The following is a 19,848-nucleotide window of genomic DNA, read 5'->3' as shown; positions in this document are numbered from 1 at the left end:
TAACTCAATCATTGTGCTATCCTGGCACAGCACATTTTGTAAGGCAGTGAAACTAAACTGCATCAAAAGCACATAGGTTAAATGTAGAGTGGTACATAATAAAGAGCTTGTGTAGGACCAAAAAAATTGCATAAGGAGTTACTGTACATGTCAGTGGTACATCATTTTAAAAACCATATCATGTTATAGCAGTCACATATGTGAAGAAATTTAAGAAAAAAAAAGCTTTATCTGGTCTTACCTTGTTTGTACAAGTTACAAAAGACCATGGTTCAACCTTAAACACAATCAACCAATTCAATGCAAAACAAAATAATACAACTGACAAATCTCAATGCCAACCTAGCCTTTTCACCCATTTACATTGCAGTTAAAGCAATGCTTTGTACAAAATGTGGTTTTGTATGCAAGTCAGTTCAGTATTTTTTTTACATCATAAATGGATGTTTATTTCTATTAACGAAGTATTACCTTATTGGACTTTTATCCTTCTTATGTGGGCTTCTGCTTCGAGAGCGCCTTCGACTTTGAAATTGGAAAAGAACACAGGAATTAGTATGCATCTTTGGAGAAAGCAACAAATTCCTCCATTAAGAACTGTGGTTTAATTGCTTTGATAAACAAAACTGTTGTAATGACTGCTAGATTCTAAACACACAAAAAAGCTCAGCACAGATACATTTGTACTTTACAATATCAGACAGTACAGCTAATATATGAATTTGTGTATGTAGAATTTAATCACCAGATTGCTGAAATTAAATTTTCTTGGGGCTACATGCTACACAGTGCAAAATAATTTCATTGTCGATGTTACACTTATACAAGAGGCTTCTGCATTCCAATTGTATATTAAATATTTGTACACATAAAATTAGTATTTAATTGATAAAAGAAAAAGGAAGACAATTCAACGTTTATAGACATTGGGACTAGCTGAGTTGCAATGGTCTTTCCCATTGCTATACATTCCATTGTTCATTATGTTAACAATATAAATAAACCACAGAATGACTGGTCCACATTTAGCCCGAAAATCAGTAGTTACCCATTTAACTGTAGACATGTTAAAGTGACAGCAGGCTCACAGCATGGCCTATTCCTGTGCAAAAAACAGAGTTCCCAAATTTGCTGTCAGCAGTATTTTTACTGATGATATGCAGAAACTGGATTCTTTATGGAGGCACCAGGGGAGCACAAAGTTGCAGAGATTCCCCATACTTATGTTGGGAGCCCTCTTTAACAACTTGCACCATGTTGGACCCAGCAGTTCTTCTTCATTTACTTCAATGAAAGAAAACAGCTGCAAGGGGCCAAGGCATGTTCTCATTTTTTCGAGACTGTTAATATTTAAAGTGGTTCAAACACTGTAAATGCTCTTGAACTTTTACTTTAAAATACAGTTGAATAGTTTTTGAATGCCTAACTAATTTTTGTCTTAAAAAAAAAATGGGCATAACTTGTTTTGTTTGCTCCCCACCCCACCTGGCTTCCTGACCAGAACACAGGGTTTAGCTTGCGCAAATACAAGGATGAAACCTTTGGTTTCAAGTCACATCATGCTTTACTGGCCTTGCTCGGTACTTTATCCAGGTCAAGTTGAATTTCCAAATATTACAGCCATGCAAATAACATGTTTAAGATAGTTATGTTTACAGCAAGTGTTGGTTTAGGTCTGGAAAAATGTTTAAGTACGTGGGCTCAGGCCAGGAGCGTGGCTGTGGTCAGGTCAGGTTCCATCCAGGTTTTAATCTTCTATCTGAACAGACCTCTATCAGGAAACTGTGATTTCTTATTGTGGATCAGTGCTAAGTACGAGTGGCTCAATGCTGGCTACAAATTCTGGGACATTGTGGTGAGATCGCAAAAAAACCTTTTGACACTCATTTGGACTTTAAAATACACGTGACTGGACTACAAATTAAAGCCTAATGATTAAAGACATCAATGGGAGTTTTTTTAAAAAAATGAAAAATTGGTGGGCATCTTTGTGTGTTATGTTACAGACAATAATGGACCATTTTGTCATTTTAAGTAGGGCTCCTGTTAAATGCAAGTTACTTCAATAACACACCTTATTTTGATACCAGGTTGCATGCCAATCTTCCCTCTGCTGCTGCTACCACTGCTGAATTTTGGACCAGAACTAGAATTAAAAAATGAGACAAAGCCAATTATAGCTACAAGATATATCAGCCAAAATGCTTTCAATAGGGCTGGGATGCATCAGTAAGCCTTGCATGTTTTACCAAAAACAAGCTTGAATGCTCGTTTGATTACAGTGAAAATACCTTCTTGTAATGGATGCAGCAATTCTAACTTTAGCTATCAGTTGAAAGACTTGATTTCCTTCTACTGTTTGCACCAAGGACTGATCACCCAATTCTATCCCAGTCCTAGGTTTTAAGAACCATAGTTATCAATGCTAATGCAATTAATTGTTTTATTTAAATAATGAAGCAACATAAATTTTTGGGATTAACTCCACAAAAAACTCAGATGCAAATGAAAATCATTCAAAAAAAAGCAGTCACGTTTCGGTAAGATACATACACACATGCAAAGGCCACCAACAGAAATGCAAGTGCAAAGTATGATATGCAATCCAAATGTTTTGAGCAAGAAAGCATGAAAATCAATGAAGTGAAGGAAAATCATTTATATAAAAAGTTTGAGTCAAAAATATAATACAAAAATCAGATTTTAGAAGATCTGAAAGTGGGACTTAAAAACTTAAGCCAATACTAATAAATGTTTCGTCAACAGTAAAGATGCCCACAACATACCCATTCTCAAAAGAAAATGATAATGGAATAAGTATAGGTTTGTTGAAAAATACGCAAAACTTGAGGATAATTCACTATTTGTTCCCATCACAACCACCACTATGCATACTAGAGATTATTCACAGCAAAGTAATTAAAAGTTTGAAGATCGCCAACTGCAGTAATCAAAATGCAACACCTTCTAGGGAAAGACATTTTGGGATAATAGTCGCCAATCTATATAATCCTAAATCACAGACAATATAAATAATTTCAATTCCACCTGTTGAAACCAAAATTCTTCAAATCTACAATGGACCGTGTTGAAAGTATATGTCCAAATAAACTGTCTTTCATTATTTTAAATTGTTGGCAGTAAATACAAGCAAAAATGTCAGAATAATGAAGTTTCATTGCAAGATCTGTGATTAAATAACTGAGAATTATTCCTAAGAACAAAGATGGTTCCAAATATGCCATTTTTTGGCCTAGGAAGGGAAGAATTTGAAAAAATCTAAATGTATCTCAACAGTTTAGGGTCTAAACTTTGCAACTTATTTGGACAACAGCAAAATATGGATTACAGAACCTTAATTATTATCAAAATGTGACAATGTGGTACAAAACTGTATTAATATTTGAACTTTAAATGTTTGATAGTTACATTTTTCTTGGAGTTTCATATTGATTTTAATGGAACAGTATTGCATGAACGATGGTTAGAGATGGAGATGTGTTAACTCCTACTAAGTTGATATGCTGCTGCTATCCCATACATTTCCCATTCTCAAAAGCTGAAGATTAAAAGAGCCAACAGTCTAAACAGAGTATAATCTTAGGTTTTGGAAAAAACACTACACATACTTACATAAGTCGCTTCTCCAAACTAAGCAGGTAAAGATGGTAGAAAGAATTTACATAAGTACACACTCAACTTCTAAAGCATCAGCAATTCCACCGTTTTGACTGAGGTCATTTTAAACTATTACTATTTGTGCAAGCATTATCCTCAATACCAATCTTGCGGCTAACACAGGAACATGCTGTCAACTCTTGAGCAGAACTCTAGGCAGGCAGATCAATCAAAATGGAAGTGTTGTTTGTAAATTCAATAAGGAAAGCAGCTCTGAAATCAGTTCCAAAAACAATCAAGTAATTTTGAAGTTTGAAGAAAATTATACAAAATTGAAAATGTATTCCATACTGGTACCATATTAGGAATAGCTGCATGAAGGGCAGGGAAATAGATTAAAATACCCCACACCTGACTCGTCCTACTATGGTCCCTAAATTCAACAAGAAATGTGACAGAGAAAAAAAAGTTCCCAATTAGCTATCCCTTTTTGTGCCGTTGTGTAGGTTAGTTTAGAAATTTTTGAGATGAAATACTACATAAAGAAATTGCCCATCAGTTCCAAAAACATTCAAATTAAAAGCTGTTGCAAGAAATCTGGCAGCCCCTCAGAACACTGATGCATTATAGCACACTTGGTACTGGATTCCAAACACAAGTACATACAATGCCGTATCAGGAACCTGGCCTGAAACTCTGCCCTCCGCCAGCACTCCCAGTGGTCTCATTGCCGCACAGGGCAGTGTGAAGTGAACCACCGATACAATGTGTAAAGTCAGCCTGCGAAAGCTGGTGTTGAGTGGGCTGTGCGGCCACTCAGCGCTGAGATATGGTGTTCAAGGGGGCATCCTGGCCAGCACATGGAGTGTAACAGCTGCTCCATTTGTTGATAGACTGGTAGTTGGATGTGACGAAAGCGGCCTATTCATTTGTTTGTCTACACGGCTCTCAATCTCAGATCTAGCAATGGTAACAACTACAACAATGGTTGCTGGCAGTGGAATTTGCTACCAAGAAATCTCTGGTTGGGAAGAACTGTGCAACCAAACAAAGAGAAGGCAACACCCAAAAGGAGGTGATGATAAAAGAGACTACATCCAGCCTTCTGTTAACACATGGAACAACTGCTGCTAAGCTCCGAGCCCCACACATTGGCAACGAGGAGCTGCATGGTTTACCCCCGTCTTCATAGTCAGAATTCACATTGCTTCCAAATCATGTGGCAACGAGATCACTAACATTTCATTGCTGCAGTAGCACTACAAACAGCTGCAACCCAGCCAGTTTTGCAGCACAGCAGAGAAAGCAGAGTTTGCGTCAGTTACCCAGCAAAGCAGTAATGGATCCTTCTAGTTATAATACTGTAACAACCCCTTTAACCAAGGTAACGACATAGCTTCTTTCCTGGTTAGTGACCACGAAGGGCTTAAAAGATGGCAGGAAGATTTGATCTACTCAAAACATAATGCCACAATATAGGAAACATTATTTAGTGAATTAACAGTAGGGTATGTACAGGTCACCATTAGGACATTAAGACTGACAGATAGATTACACTTTAAATGTATTATCGTAAGAATATGGGTATAGGTAGAATGGATGTGATCACTTACTTTCAATTTCGTATTTTAAAGCACCAATCTGTATTTTGCAAAAAGCTAAATTATTATCTATGAAATTCCACCCATCCTACTGTTGGCTAAGAATCCACTTTCTAAAGTACTGGGCTTAAATCAATACAAATTCATATGATTCTACGGATATTAAACCAATTAGAAATGATCTTGAAGTGTTTTATGTTTGGTAACTGAAAAGGGTTATTGGAATGTAATGTTAAGATTTCAAATCATTTACTTAAAATAGAGTAACAAGGCTATTATAAAAAGCAAACATACAAAGGACTCCTGTAACGGCCTCTTTCTACCCTCCGACGGTCCTTGCTTCGGCTGCGACGATGTTCTCTGCTCTTGCTGCTTTTTCTCTCTCTGCTCCTGCTTCTCCTCCTTTCTCGTTCTTTGCTGCGCCTACGCTCTTTGCTTCTACTTCTCTTCCTTTCGCGACTGTGACTGCGACTTCGGCTCTTCTTTTTCCTGAAGAAATCACAAAGAGATTAAATTGCCATCAAAACTGGCACCCATTATACTCTATTTTTATTTATAGATTTCTCCCCCCACAAAAGAAAGTAGACAGCAACAGTTGAAGCAAGTGATTCCATAGTCAAACATAACAATGTGCAAAAAAAAATTTCTACTACCGCACACCATATTCATACAACTAGATGTGTGGATAACAGCAAATTCAGACAGAGAATGCGATGCCATGTGGAGTTCAATTTTCACCCAAGAAATCAAATTGTGAATGCACTACAGTACACCACACGATACTGCACCGTGTTCACATGTCTTCTTTATATTAGGAAGTGAAGGCAGGCAGTGAAACTGCCTTCAATGCACTAGTTCTGCATTTGGTTAACTGAGGAAAAGAGTATTAGAGATCAACACCTATAACCTACACAAAACTCAAGGCAGTAGCAATTTCTGTCCAACGTGCTTCTGAGATCTGACCCATCTCCACAAAATCCTCTAAATTCATGGAAATATAAGCCAACAACAGTCAGGGTCCTCTCACAGGCCCAAATACCCAGCATTGACACCCTAATTGCTCTCATTTTTCTACAATGGGCCAGCCACATCATTTGCAAGCCTGACAGCAGAGTCCAGAAACAGGTATTCTAATGCCAGTTCTGTCATGGAAGATTATCAGGCAGGCAGAGAAAGAGATTCAAGGATATACTTAAAGCTTCCTTGAAGAACTGCAACATACCAGACTCCTGGGAAGTGCAGAAGCAGCATTCAGGGTAGTACCACAAACCTCAAACCCATGCTTTGGGAACACAAAGAAGCCCTGCATAAGCAATGGAGTTTTCCACGTTACAAACAACCCACACATCCCATCCAGCCACCTCCATGCACTGTGGATAAGTCAGCAGTTCCCACATTGGCCTCATTAGCCACCTACACACTGGAGTGGAAGCGGTAATCCTTGATCCAAAAGAATGTCCAAGGGAAAGCAAGGACTATTTTGCAGAACCCCCAAGTTCAAACTGCAAAGTTGACCTTGACCTGTCTGTTGACTGATGCTTTACTTTTCCATTCCATCTGGACCTCTGCCTTTTGTCTCCCACACTGTTCCAACAAAGCTCATGGAAGAGCAAATCATCTTCTGATTTGCCACATTATAAATCATCCACCACTAATCTTTATTGATACTGAGTCACTGGATTCTACATAGTTGCCTTAGCTCAAACAGTACAGCACATGCTGCTAACATTTACTTCTGTTTTTAATGAATAGGATTACAGTGCAAACGTTTATCTTGGCTCACAAAATACACAAGCTTAAAGAAGCTGATGCCCTTATCCTAAAACCAGACACTATTGAACATAAAGATCATTTTGCATCCATCAATGCAACAAGAATTTTCACTCCACAGGTTCTTATATTGTGTTCTCATCAACTTATCCTTTAATTAACGCTACTAAAATGGACATTGCTGTCATTGTTATCTGTGGAAGTTTGCTGAGCATAAATTAACTGCTGTGTTTCCAATGTTATAATTGGGACACTTCAGAAGGTTCTTCACATGCATTTGAGGACATCAGAAGGTCACTAAAGGCTTTACAAAAGGAGAAATAAAATCCAAGTTCTTCTTGTTCCAGGTTTTTAATAAGGGTCAGATAAAACTAATGCAAACAGCTTGAATTCTTTAAAGAACGAGATCAGAAGGGTACTAATCAGTCAGCACCCATCTTAATGGAGCATTAAAAAAAAACGCACTATTTCTTACAGCTGATATTTTAAAATATTTTGAAACTACTCCTTCACTTACTTTTTACTACGTTCCTCTTGTCCATTGGCTTTGCTCGATTTGTTCTCATCCTAGGCAGGTCGACAGAAGAACATCAGAATGACGAAGGGGAAACATTTTGCAAGTCGTGAGGGGAAGGGAAGAGGGAATAAGAAAATATAGAACATAATCATTTAAAAAATTATTACTTGCAAGAAACTCTAAAGTTTCTTTGAAATGGACCCTTCTATAGACATTAGGTTTTATTAATTACATAATTTATAAATTAGGAATTTAGGAAGATAGGAGGACAAGAAAATCTTGCTGCTACTGACACACCGATCAGTACCAGTGCTATAAGTGTGCCTAAGACATGTGTGGCTGTGTTAGCTGAGAGCCACAGTTGATTTCCTGCGACCAATCCTGTTCCTCACGTCTTCGCCCATTTGTGCTGGAAGGGTGCGACTGTAAGAGCTTGAGGTCACCTCTCTCACACATCTCGCCCTGAAGCAAACAGGGAATCACACCTCTTAGTAATGTCGATTCCCAAGAAATCTGAAGTCTTCAATAATCCACCAGTTCAGCCTAATCATTCCCTAAATGTGGTCCTGTTTACACAGGGAATATTATTCATATTAAACCATGTAAAGTGAAAGAAATACTATTCAAACACAATCCAACTATTTTGCAGCGGCAAAGCTTGACGTATCACATTATTTATTTTTTCCAAATACTAGTGCTTTCTTAAAAGCTCCTACATAAGCACAAAGTTGATAAGCTAAGCATTTGTTGTTAACAGAAACATACTTAATTCTTTGAGGTTTATAAATAACCATGTTTTTAAGTCATGTGCACAATAAAGATTTTATTGTAAACACAAAGCAAATTTGCCCAAGAAATACGAATAGAAAGGTGTTTTTTTTAAATTATCTCCAGCCCCAATACATGTTCCTCAGGCATCAGTTGCTCCAGGTAAAGACTAAATTTTGCATTAATTTTAAATTGAATGTTTACAGAATTGTCCGCCACTTTTAAACTGACATTAAAATCTGGCATACTGTAATCATATGGAAAATATACTTTCCAATGCCAACCCCCAGGAAAAACAATCACAAAATTGAATAGTTCACTAGAGTACATGCTCCACTTGAAGCAAATATTTTATGACTACTGAAAAAAAATTTATTTAGAAACTTGAAGCAAAACAAAATAATTGGGCAGAACTTTTTAATTTTAGATTTAGAAAGGCTCCTCCCTCACCACTGTGTATGCGTAGTGTGACATAAATAGTATACTACATAGCAAAGTTATGCAATTTGCAGAAGGAAGGACCGTCAAGCCTTGAGCTAGTCAAAACAAAATGTTGTGTTAGAACAGATGAAAGACGTTTTGAATTGTTCTGTAGTTTGTAGAGTCTGTTCCAGATACACTTTTCATGTGCATCTACACTTATCCTGTTTCGTTCAACGAAATACCAATCGGTTGATACAAGCACACTACCTACTCACACAGAATGCCTAAAATTTACCTTCAAGCCTCAAGTTAGAGTTAATTTTTGTAGACTTTCACAGGCTGTAATTTAAAATCTATAAAATGAAGAACAGGCAACAAAAAGCCTGGCTACCACAATGTATATTTTTTCTCATTATGTTCCCTGTCCTAATAACCTGAGCAGAGACTGCATAACAATACCTCAACAATGAATTTACTGGTTTAGCTCAGAATTTAACTATTAGAAGTAACAAAATAAAATGGTATTTTAACTACATTCTGCTTTGTTTACAATAGGGATAAACCCTCCACGTCTCTGCAGGTTACCCAAAACTCAACAGCTACTCTCTAGACAGTTTCGATGTAGTAAAGGAGTGATCAGATGTTAGGGAATGCCAAAATAATTTGGTGGAACAAATGCACCAGCACCTGTCTTCTAGACAATTAACTGAATTCGCATACTGGATCATTTATTTCAAAGTAACAAATAACTGCATAGCAGTTATTCAGAGGCCCAACACTTGAGCACCCTAAACCCAGCCTGCATGAGACTGCAAAACCAGTCACTTTGTAGCTTTCAATCATGAATCTTGATTTCTCTGTGTAAACAGGGCCTTGTTTCTTTGTAGAACTTTATTCTATCAATAGTATAAATGCATTACATACAGTGAAAGTAAAATTTAACAGATCAATATAGTTTACGTTTAGGTTCTGTGAAACTTTTTTTGCATGCAGAATATTAGTTTCTCTTCTAAAAGCTCTAAATAATGGATTTTTTTCGTTGTTGTTTACAATTCATCTACTCTTTGATACTACAATGCAATACGTTTACTGTTTAAAACCATACTTTCACCTTGTTGCTATACCAAAGAATAGGCCATCTTTTCTTGGGCTTTGGGTTTTTACCCAGGGTACCACAGAACAGCGATACTTCACGCAATTACTACCTTATTGTTTGATAGTTCAGACTGGAATCAAAGCTGTATTCATGGTAGTAGAGATGTGATATCACTAGGCAAGTCTACAAAAAGAGATAGATGGGCATTTATTCATCACTCTAATCGAAACTACTGCAAAAAAAGATCTCATTTCTAGTTGCAGAACCAGCTCAACAGTAAAGAAAAACTTTACTTAAATGTAGTGAAATATCTGTATTCTATATGCAGTAAATATTAAAATGAAAGGGTTATGGAACTGTGATATTCAATGAGTATAGCACAGCAGTAGTTTCATAAATGGTGCTATGTTGCTCTGTACTTATGACCTGTGTGGGTGCCAATGTTCCTCACCTCCTTTCTGTATGGTGCCTCGAGCATTGCTTCAATATCCAAGTCATCTGCCATGTTTTCCGACTGCCACCTGAAAAACATATAAAGAGGAGCAGAAACAATTAAGAATTTGGATGCAATTTTGAATCAAAATAATTCACAGCAGTCACTGGAAGGCTACAGTAAAAATGACTAAAAAATGCTTGTGCGTTTTCCTAATTCTAACCAATTTTTGTAATCACTCACAACATACTTTTTTTCTAAAATATTAATCTATTTGGGAAGAGATAAAGGGGATGTACAAAGTAAAAACCCTTTTTCCATTCAATCCTATTAATATGAGGACATATCTGTCACAGAATATGCCAAATGTACTTTCAGTTAAGCAATCTCAAGAAAATGAGACCAATAATTAAATGAGCAATTGGTTGAACTTCAAATTTAGCAGCAGGACTTACTGATCTGAAGATTATGCAAATACATACTGCATACCATCTCCACCACATGCCTCCCCATACTTCCACCCCCAAAAAAGGTACAAATGTGATAATTAAATTTGGAGGGAAAAAACACCAAGAACACCAAAATTTGTCATAAAATGCAAATTCAATGCAGATTATAATTAAAACTTTAGATGAAGGGTTTAATAAATATCCAGTCTACACAGATGATTCCAATGATGTCCTTAAGGATCTCGGGAGAAGCAGCTTTCAGATAATAACTGTAAAAGTCACAAATAGAAGCATCATACATGGCACAAAAATGTAGACATGTTCAGCGATATGAGAACAGCCTAAACCAAACAATAATTTTAAGTTAAATTACTTTTTAAACAGTGTCTGGAAAAGTTTAATATAATTTGATTCACACTAAGCTGTGGCCCAGTGGGTACCATCCTCACCTGAGTCAGAGGGTTGTGGGCTCAAATGCCACTTCAGAGACTTGCACGGAAAAATCTAAACTGACACTCCAATGCAACACAGATGGAGTGCTGCTGTGTTGAATATACCAGCTTTTATAAAACAAGTTTCTATCATCTCCCCAAAGTAGGATTTAAGATTCCATGGTACAATTTTAAGAACTGCAAAAATTATCCCTCTGTCCTCTCAACATTTATAATGATCACTAAAACATTTAGCCATTGAAAAGCAAAGTGTCATTCACCCAAAATGTTAAATCTTTCCCTCTCAACAGATGCTGTGAGCTGCTTAATAACTCCAGTACTTGCTTATATCTAAAAATCATTTGCTATTTGTGGGAACTTGCTATGTGGAAATTAGCTGCCACAATGCCTACATTACAACTGGCATGTGAAAAGCGTTACATAAATGCCAGCTCCTTTTATATAACTGTATTAATGCAATGAGATAGATACAATGATCTTTTGACTAAAAACAGTGGATTACTCCAGAATGAAAAAATACCCTTTTTTTTGAAGCCATGGTCTGCTCTACATCTGCTGGCTTTGTTTTAAATTCAAAGTTAAGGGACAGTAGCATTTCATTCTAAGTCAGCTAAACCAAAGTTTCCAAGAGCAACCTCTAACACTCCACTAAACGAAGCTAAAATTTCTGCAGAAATTAAACAATTTTTTAGTTAAGTTTCCTTCTGTCTCAATCATAATGATACATTTAGGCAAGTTTCGACTTTCACTATGTGACCAGTTAGATACAAAATCCTTTGGGTTCCAGCAAGGCTATTGACCTTTGTTATGAAGTCAGGACCGATAGTATTATATTCCAGCCACCAAAGTGAAAAAAAATATTTAAGCTATAAATTAGTTTCAGCATAGTGAAAATTTAATAGGCAAGATTTCTCCAGTTTATGAAGTTAGATGCTATATTTGTTATGTGATGTTGAATTTGGCCACTTACCCTGGTTGTGTACTCATGTTTCACTGGTGTAACAAGCACTGTTAAAAGGACTGTGGCAAAAGATGTATCTGCACTGATATTTTAGTGGCTATTTTTAGTTAAATTAAATGAGAAATTGCCCATTTCATGTAATTTGTCTCAGGCCGACTTTAACCTGAAATAAAAATAATCATCATCTTATTAACATGAAATCCTTTAAACGGTTATTCAACCACTAATTCTTTCATTTAATCATTAAAGTGTTTTATTCTACTTCTTTGCCATATGATACTTCTCAAAAAAAATGTACTAGGAGATCAATGTACAATAGGAAGGAAACATGGTCCACTTGTGTAAATTTTAAATACCAAAAATACTATCAACTGCCTTCTAAAACAGAAAAATCACCAATTCTAGAGCTGGCACATTTACAGCATTGCTCTTTTCAAAAAGGAACTGTTTCATTATGAAATCCTGAGATATACAATGGGCCTACATGGATAATGAATGATGCTTAGTGAAATTTTCATGAACTAATTAAACCAGTCAAGTAACCAATGTAACTCGTGGTAATAGATTCTATTCTTCCAATATATGAACTCAATAACAGCAGCTTTTTTGGCAAGTGCTGGTGCAGTAATCTTGAAAAACAACCCTCCATTAACACGAAAATCCACAACTGCACAGTGCTCTTTTGAACAAGGCAGGTACCATCCATTTACTTCCACAACTTTGGGAGCGATCATCTACTATGTGCATTCCCTACATACAGCATGCTAGCTAGCTACTGAACTTTTCAACTTATGTGAATTGTACTTTACATGCTTGTACTGCCCGATGTAATTTTCTTTGTAAGTCTTTTTAAAGTTTAAATTATACAAATAAATACAACTGTGTTTCTTTCAATGTGTGTGCTGACCTTCAGAGAAAAATAACCTGACATTTCACTCTCACGGGCCATTATGACTGGATATCTAAACCCAAAGAATAGTGATGCTCCAACTCAAATGTTCTGGAGAAGTTACATAAAATACTGATTGCAGCAATCACACAACCCTCCTCACCACCCCCACAAAAAAATGTTCTAATTAGCACAATCAACTCATTTATGACATCATGGCAAAAAGTGACACCAGGGAACTTCATCAACATTGGCATGGTACTGTACAAATAAACTAAACCTTACAGGCATACAAACTTCAATATGAAATGAGACAATCCTACTATTAGAATTTGTCCAAATATGCTGATATAGCACTGGTGCCTTGTTAAATATTCTTCAAAGACATCAGATTGTTCGCATCACGGATGAGACAACTAATTTCTGAAGACAGAAAAATGGAAAGTTATAGTTGACAAATTATTTTCCTCAAACACATTGATTTTTGGGTCTGTTTCTCAATATTAGGTGCCCAGAATTAGTCAGCCTCAATCCAGTCAAAAATTACAAACAAACAGAAATAAAAGTAAATTTTACCTGACCAATTTAATGGATCTATTTGGTTAGGTTTTCCATCTGACAAGTTTGTTAATTTACCCAAAATCTATCAAAAAGAAAAGCCTATTAGCATAAGCACATATTTAGCAGGAGCAAACAATGGTAATGCTAGTATTCATTGTACTTGGTGTGATTCAAAACCAGCACACCTCCATAAAGGTAAAGGCCCCAATTGTGTAGTAATGGGTTGACTAGTGAGATTAGAAACTGTATTCAGTTAGTCATTTCCAATAATTTAAGCAAAAATCCAGCAGACAGGGAAGATTTTGAGGGCAAAGGGTTGCAAAAAAAAAGGGATCTTAAACTAAACTTGCAAATGATGCCAAAGAAAAACCTTAGCTGTTAGCTGAGTATAGACAATGGAAAGAGGAACATGGGACCATTAAGGACAGATGCAGGAACGTTTTTAATCAGGAGTATGGAAATAGTAGACATTATTTCTGTTTTCATGGTGCATGAAGACAACAAAATAGAGCATTCTATAAAAATAAGTCAAATGAGGGAAAGAGGGGAGAAACTTAGCAATCTAATGTGCAGAAAAACACTTAATGCAAGTACAAACGCAGTACAAGAGAAAATGAAAGGACACAAGGTAGGTAAAACGTCAAGATCTGATGGCTTTCACCCTGCAGTACCAAAAAAAGGGACAAAATTGTGAATAGTTTAGTCATAATATACCAAAGCTTTCTAAATTCTAATCAGAAATGTCATCCATTTTTAAGAAGGGAGTTAAAGAGAATCCAAGTAATTTTAGACCCTTCAGTTCAGTATCAAGTGGAATTATTTCCAAAATATGCATATTACCTCTAGAGATGGTGCCCGCATTAGCTTCAGAATGCATTTAATAGAAGTTCAGGACAGACAAAACAAAAGAGTGGAATTGAGAGTGACCCTGTAATAGTTCTTTTTAAAAACAGGTTGAGAGGTAGGATGTAGAAGACTAAGATAATGGGAATGCAACGTGCAAAATTCCCAGTTACCTGAAGCCGGGATCTTAACTTTTCAATGTATTACAATTCAGAAATGGAGTTTTATATGAAATGGGAAGATGACAGCAACATTGCAATGAAACGTAAACACTGCAAGTGAATGAGTCGAACTGTAACATGTGGAGTAGACAAGGATCCATTTTCATAATGGCAAGAGTCATCGTGATGAAGGTTTAAACAAGCAGAGATTTTCACAGAAAGATAATTCAAAATAATGGAGTGCTCCTTTTTTTCTCTAAAAGGGTTGGTATACAAAAGGAGGACTGATTACATCAATGTGTGGCTCCTCGATGAGACCCTGCCCCAGAGGAGCCTGATCAGCGCCAAACCTCTGTAAAGATGGAGGAAATTAAACTGCAGGTTGATCAGAATGGTAACATGGCCTAAATAGTTAAATCACAAATAGTTGCATAAACATTTATTGCACGCAGTTAACTGTTAAATGATTGTGTAATGATTTTTCCTAGAAAAAACATTTGATACAGCTGATAAAACAATCTTCACCAAGGAAGAATGTGGAACAAGGGGGCATAATTAATTATATCATGATCACCATGGGATTAAGTCCAGATGCAAATTTAAGGGTAATGAAATTTTTCCCCACTACCCAGAATGTGGATGGTGAGTAAATTAAAAAGTTTCAAGACTGAACATTCATTGGGTAAGCACGTCAAGAGAAAGGAGGCAAAAGCTGAGCTAAATTCAGCCATTATCTGACAGTAAGATACAACAGGCTTGAGGAACTGTTCCTTGATGCAGGAAGAATCCTTGACACATCAGGTGCACGCAAGGAGTTTTATTAGAACTACTGGAACAAGCTGCAGTTTGTTTTTGCAGGAAAATCTGTCTCCTCCTGAAATAACCCGAGTAAGGAGAGGGAAGTTAGATTTGGGCTCATTCAGCATTTGCTTCTACAGCTGGTTTCCAGGGAACCTTGTCTGAGTGGGAATGTACCTATCTACGGATCTCTGAATCAGAGGGAAGGAGATGAGCAATACCAATAGAGTAGATAAAATGAGCTGATGTACAGCAAAATAGAACTATCTGCTCTTATTTTAACCCTACACACAAAGACGGCTTGAAATTTCACAAGCCATTCCAATTTGATACCTAAAAAATGTTTTCAAACTATTTGTGCCCTAACAAACATGATTTCAATAAGTATTTTTACTCTTTGAGCAAACAGGTTGAATGGTTAATCAATGTCCATGTTAAACAAAACTTGCCTTTAAACATGATCAGCTGTTGAAGACTAATCTACCACACTTCAAGCATTTAATAACATCCTTTCAATGGTCAAAGGAAGTCACTCATACTAGCCCAACTAAAATTTAAGGGAACCAGTAGTAAAGCTGAGAACTTAAAAATCAGAGTAAGCCTACAATTATCTAAACGTTGTGACAACATGAAAATAGACACTTAGAAAAGTATCTATTTTAAGGCACCTTGGAACCAACATGTAACTTGAGAACATGCAGAGAATTGGTGTGTGAAATTGTCCCGCTCCTCCACATAGAATGATGAAAGTGCGTGCAACCTCAGGATCAGAAACTCTTTATACTAAACAGCAGTTAGCATTCACTGGTTAAATACCTATGTAGACCGAAACTATTACTATAAAATCTGCACTTCCTGTTAAAATTTGGTGAGAATTTGACAAAAACTTCTCCAGCCAACTATCATGCATTAAGAATTGAAACAGTTTAAATGTAAATTAATCCGGCCATTTATCAAAATTAGACATTTTCCCTTCATGTCTTTTAATAATAACTCCCCTGCAACTCATATCACAGGACCCTTCCCACAGAAGATTTCCCACTCAAATTTGGTGTTCAACTCCTAAAATCGTGTCCCATCACACAAATAAAAGATCTTTAGACTTACCACTGCATCGAGTCTACTTCCCCTTCTTAATAATTTCGACTTCCTTATTATACTGTGGCCACACTTCCACCTCCGTGTCTAACAAGGTTACCAACCCAAGAATTGAAGTGCTTATGTGATGTCCACAATGGATTTAGCCAATGATTTTAAAATATATATTAATGCACTGCTATGAGCACGCAATGAGACTTCAAGGCCGGAGGAAAACCCAGATACTGACGCCTGACGGGTTTATAAGCAGTTTAATACCAAACGTAGCGAACTCCCACCCCGGGGCCTGTTGCATAACTTCGACGGTCGCTAAGAAAGAGCTCACCGAAGGAGAGTAAATCCTCGCTGGTTTGGATCTGGCGGAGAATGGGGGATGGTTTTAACCCCGCTTTTTATATATTTTTTTACGCCGATAAGAACAACAAACGTCTCATTTCCTCGAGGCTCGGCCCGTTACCACCACACGCGGCCTCAGGCGAAGGTCAGCGATTATAAAGAGCGGGGAGGGGGAGAGGGTGTAAGATTTACCTTTAAATGAAAGGACTGACGATCGCGGCCGGGTCTGGACGCTGGCGGTGTCCCTCTCTCGCTCTCTCTCTCCTCGGCCGAGCTGCGATCCCTCGACTTCAGGCCTTGCTGCTCCGGATCGTCTTCCGCCCTTAGGCCTCGCTCGCCACTTTTAAAATGTATATTTTGTTTTAAAAAACGGATCTGCGAGGCAAAGAAGCTGTTTAACAGGGCGCAGAAAATATTTCTCGTTTAAATTAGATAGCTGCTGCGCTGTGCGTGCGTGTGTAAGTGGATTTTTTTCCCCCTGTCACGGACACATGAAGCGGCCTCGACGACCAAAGAGCGATGACAAAATGGCGCCGGTTTCGTGCCGTCCGGCGGCGGCGGCACTAAACGGGTTTCCCACCGTCACCATGCAGGGGCGGGGCGGGGCGTGGCGCCGCGTCAGGGCCGGCGCGCGTCAGAGGCGCCGCCTCCATGGCAACGGCATCGCGTTGGCAACGTTGGTGACGTCACCGAGCAGAACCCAAAGGATACACCGGGGTTACCCCTGGCTCCCTCACTGGCATCTGGAAACGATCTCGGTCATAGAGCCGCAGAATTATAGAAACAAGCCCTTCGGCGTCGTATACTAACCCCACCTGCCTCTATTAATCTCTGTGCCCTCATTCAGAATCACGTTTATTATCACTGACTTGGATGACGTGAAATTTGTTGTTTTCGGGCAGCAGCACAGTTCAAAGACAAGTACCTGTCCACAGGTTTCTCTTAAATGCTGTTACCGGTCCTGCCTCCACGACCTCCTCTGGCAGCTCATTCCAGATACCAACTGTTCTGTGTGCGTGTGTTAAAAAAAATACCCCTCAGATCTCTTTAAACTTCCTCCCCCTCACCTTAAACCTATGCCCTCTGTTTTTTATTATTTAATTTAGGGTAATTTATAGTAATTTTATGTCTTTGCACTGGATTGCTGCCACAAAACAAATTTCACATCATCTAAGTGATAATTTCTGATTTAGACATTCCCACCATCAGAAACAGACTATATCTACCCTATGTAAGCCTGTCATAATTTTATAGATAAATGCTTCTATCATACATTAAAAAAATGATTTTCATTTATATAACAACTCCCAGAATGCTCTTTGAATCAATGAAGCACTTTTCTCAGACTGCTAACTGCAGCCCCTTTCTCTGATCTAAGATCTCATTATGGGGTTTGTTGAGTATTTTTGTGTGATAATGCTCTTGTGAAACACCTTGAGACATTTTGCCTATTAAAAGCCGCTTTATAAATAGAAATCATTGTTGAATTTGCTCTATAGAACAGAGAACAGTACCCCACAGGAACAGGCCCTTCGGCCCACAATGTTGTGCTGAATTAATTAAGCAAATGACACCCAACCCTTCTGCCTACACAATGTCCATATCCCTCCATTTTCTGCATACACATGTGCCTATCTAAGAGCCTCTTTAATGCCTCCATCATATCTCCCTCCACCACCACCCCCGGCAATGCATCCCAGGCACCCACCACTCTTTGTGTAAACAGCCTGCCCCCACACATCTCCTTTGAATGTTCCCCATCTCACCTTAAATGCATGCCCTCTAGTATAAGACATTTCGACACTGGGACAAAAATACCGCGGTCTACTCTATCTTTTATTCTGGAGTCATGTAATTATGGATAGCATAATTATGGATTAATTAAAATAAGAACCAGTCCTCAGGAAATAAAACCTGTTCACAATTTAACTTCAACTGATACTTTTAAGGACAATATTGGGAACGATTGGAAACCACTCATTGGGTGTGGACATTCTGATTCTTTACCATTGAAGCTACACAGGGGAAGACAAAAGATGAATGTTCATGTTAATTGGTGCTCATTGAAAACTTCAGGATAACACCAGAGAAGGCATCATGTGGTCATCTCCTGCATTAACGCCTCATTAAAGGCGTATCCCTGCCACTTAATGCACAGTTCAGGACAGGCCTGTTTTGCCACTTAATATTCTGGCAAGTTGTATATTCAGGGAGCCATCCCTCAATACTGTAACAAAAGAGGTATATTTTGGATGTCTGGAGTTTGTGCTCAGAAGCATTCAGACCAGCCACCAGTATTTGAATACTCAAAGAATTCTGCTAGTTGGGATGTGCTACCATCGTAAATATATAATTCCGCAGAGTAACCTGTCTATATTGTAAATGTTAAAGTTAATTAGGTGATTATAGCCATTGAAACTGTAGTTAATCGTTTATTGTTGTCTTTGTGTTTAAAATGTATAAAATATTGTGTGAGAGGAGGAGAACTAGATTCTCTCCAGAAGATCTGCTGTACTGAATAAAGACTTTTATATTTCCCAGTTACAACTTCCGTGTGGCTTGGTTTAGTCAGTCACAACACTATCTAAGATAAGATATCTTTATTAGTCACATGTACATCAAAACACACAGTGAAATGCATCCTTTTGCGTAGAGTGCTCTGGGGGCAGCCCGCAAGTGTCACCACGCTTCCGGCGCCAACATAGCATGCCCACAACTTCCTAACCCGTACATCTTTGGAATGTGGGTGGAAACCGGAGCACCCGGAGGAAACCCACGCGGACACGGGGAGAACGTACCAACTCCTTACAGACAGTGGCCAGAATTGAACCCGGGTCGCTGGCGCTGTAAAGCGTTACGCTAACTGCTACACTACCCTCATAATTTTATATCCTTCTATCAGGTTTTCCCTCAGCATCCACTGCTCCAGCGGTGATGAAATCCATTATGATGAAAGGTCATCGCCCTGACACATTAACTGATTCTCTCTCCAACAATGCTGTCTGACCTGCTGAGCATTTCCTGCTTTTTCACATTTCTACCAACTACATTCTTTTTGCTGTTAAAGTACCTTT

At 37.9% G+C, this 19,848-nt stretch overlaps 1 protein-coding gene across 9 annotated transcripts in view; it reads right to left on the bottom strand.

Annotated features, from left to right (window-relative positions):
• rbm39a (RNA binding motif protein 39a) overlaps positions 1–19,301 on the bottom strand; it is a 40,079-nt gene extending 20,778 nt beyond the window's left edge. Inside the window, exons 1-10 of one of the 9 annotated variants that reach the window (XM_052031043.1) lie at positions 16,967–19,301; positions 13,554–13,620; positions 13,301–13,400; positions 12,098–12,251; positions 10,245–10,314; positions 7,507–7,556; positions 5,514–5,708; positions 3,634–3,651; positions 2,075–2,146; positions 472–525 (exon numbers count right to left, since the gene is read on the bottom strand). In XM_052031043.1, coding sequence (XP_051887003.1) covers positions 472–525; positions 2,075–2,146; positions 3,634–3,651; positions 5,514–5,708; positions 7,507–7,556; positions 10,245–10,314; positions 12,098–12,114 — 476 coding nt within the window. In that variant the 5' untranslated portion in view covers positions 12,115–12,251; positions 13,301–13,400; positions 13,554–13,620; positions 16,967–19,301. Of the gene's footprint in view, positions 1–471; positions 526–2,074; positions 2,147–3,633; positions 3,652–5,513; positions 5,709–7,506; positions 7,557–7,803; positions 9,693–9,902; positions 9,977–10,244; positions 10,315–12,097; positions 12,252–13,300; positions 13,401–13,553; positions 13,621–16,966 lie in introns of those variants that run through there. The other 8 variants (XM_052031049.1, XM_052031042.1, XM_052031048.1 and 5 more) reach the window with 8 other exon arrangements.
• Between the last annotated feature and the right edge of the window lie 547 nt (positions 19,302–19,848).

Source organism: Pristis pectinata, chromosome 16 (genome assembly GCF_009764475.1).
Source record: "Pristis pectinata isolate sPriPec2 chromosome 16, sPriPec2.1.pri, whole genome shotgun sequence".
Lineage (NCBI taxonomy): Eukaryota > Metazoa > Chordata > Chondrichthyes > Rhinopristiformes > Pristidae > Pristis > Pristis pectinata.
Note: the sequence above shows the minus strand (reverse complement) of the source record. Positions and strands in the feature narration are given on the sequence as shown.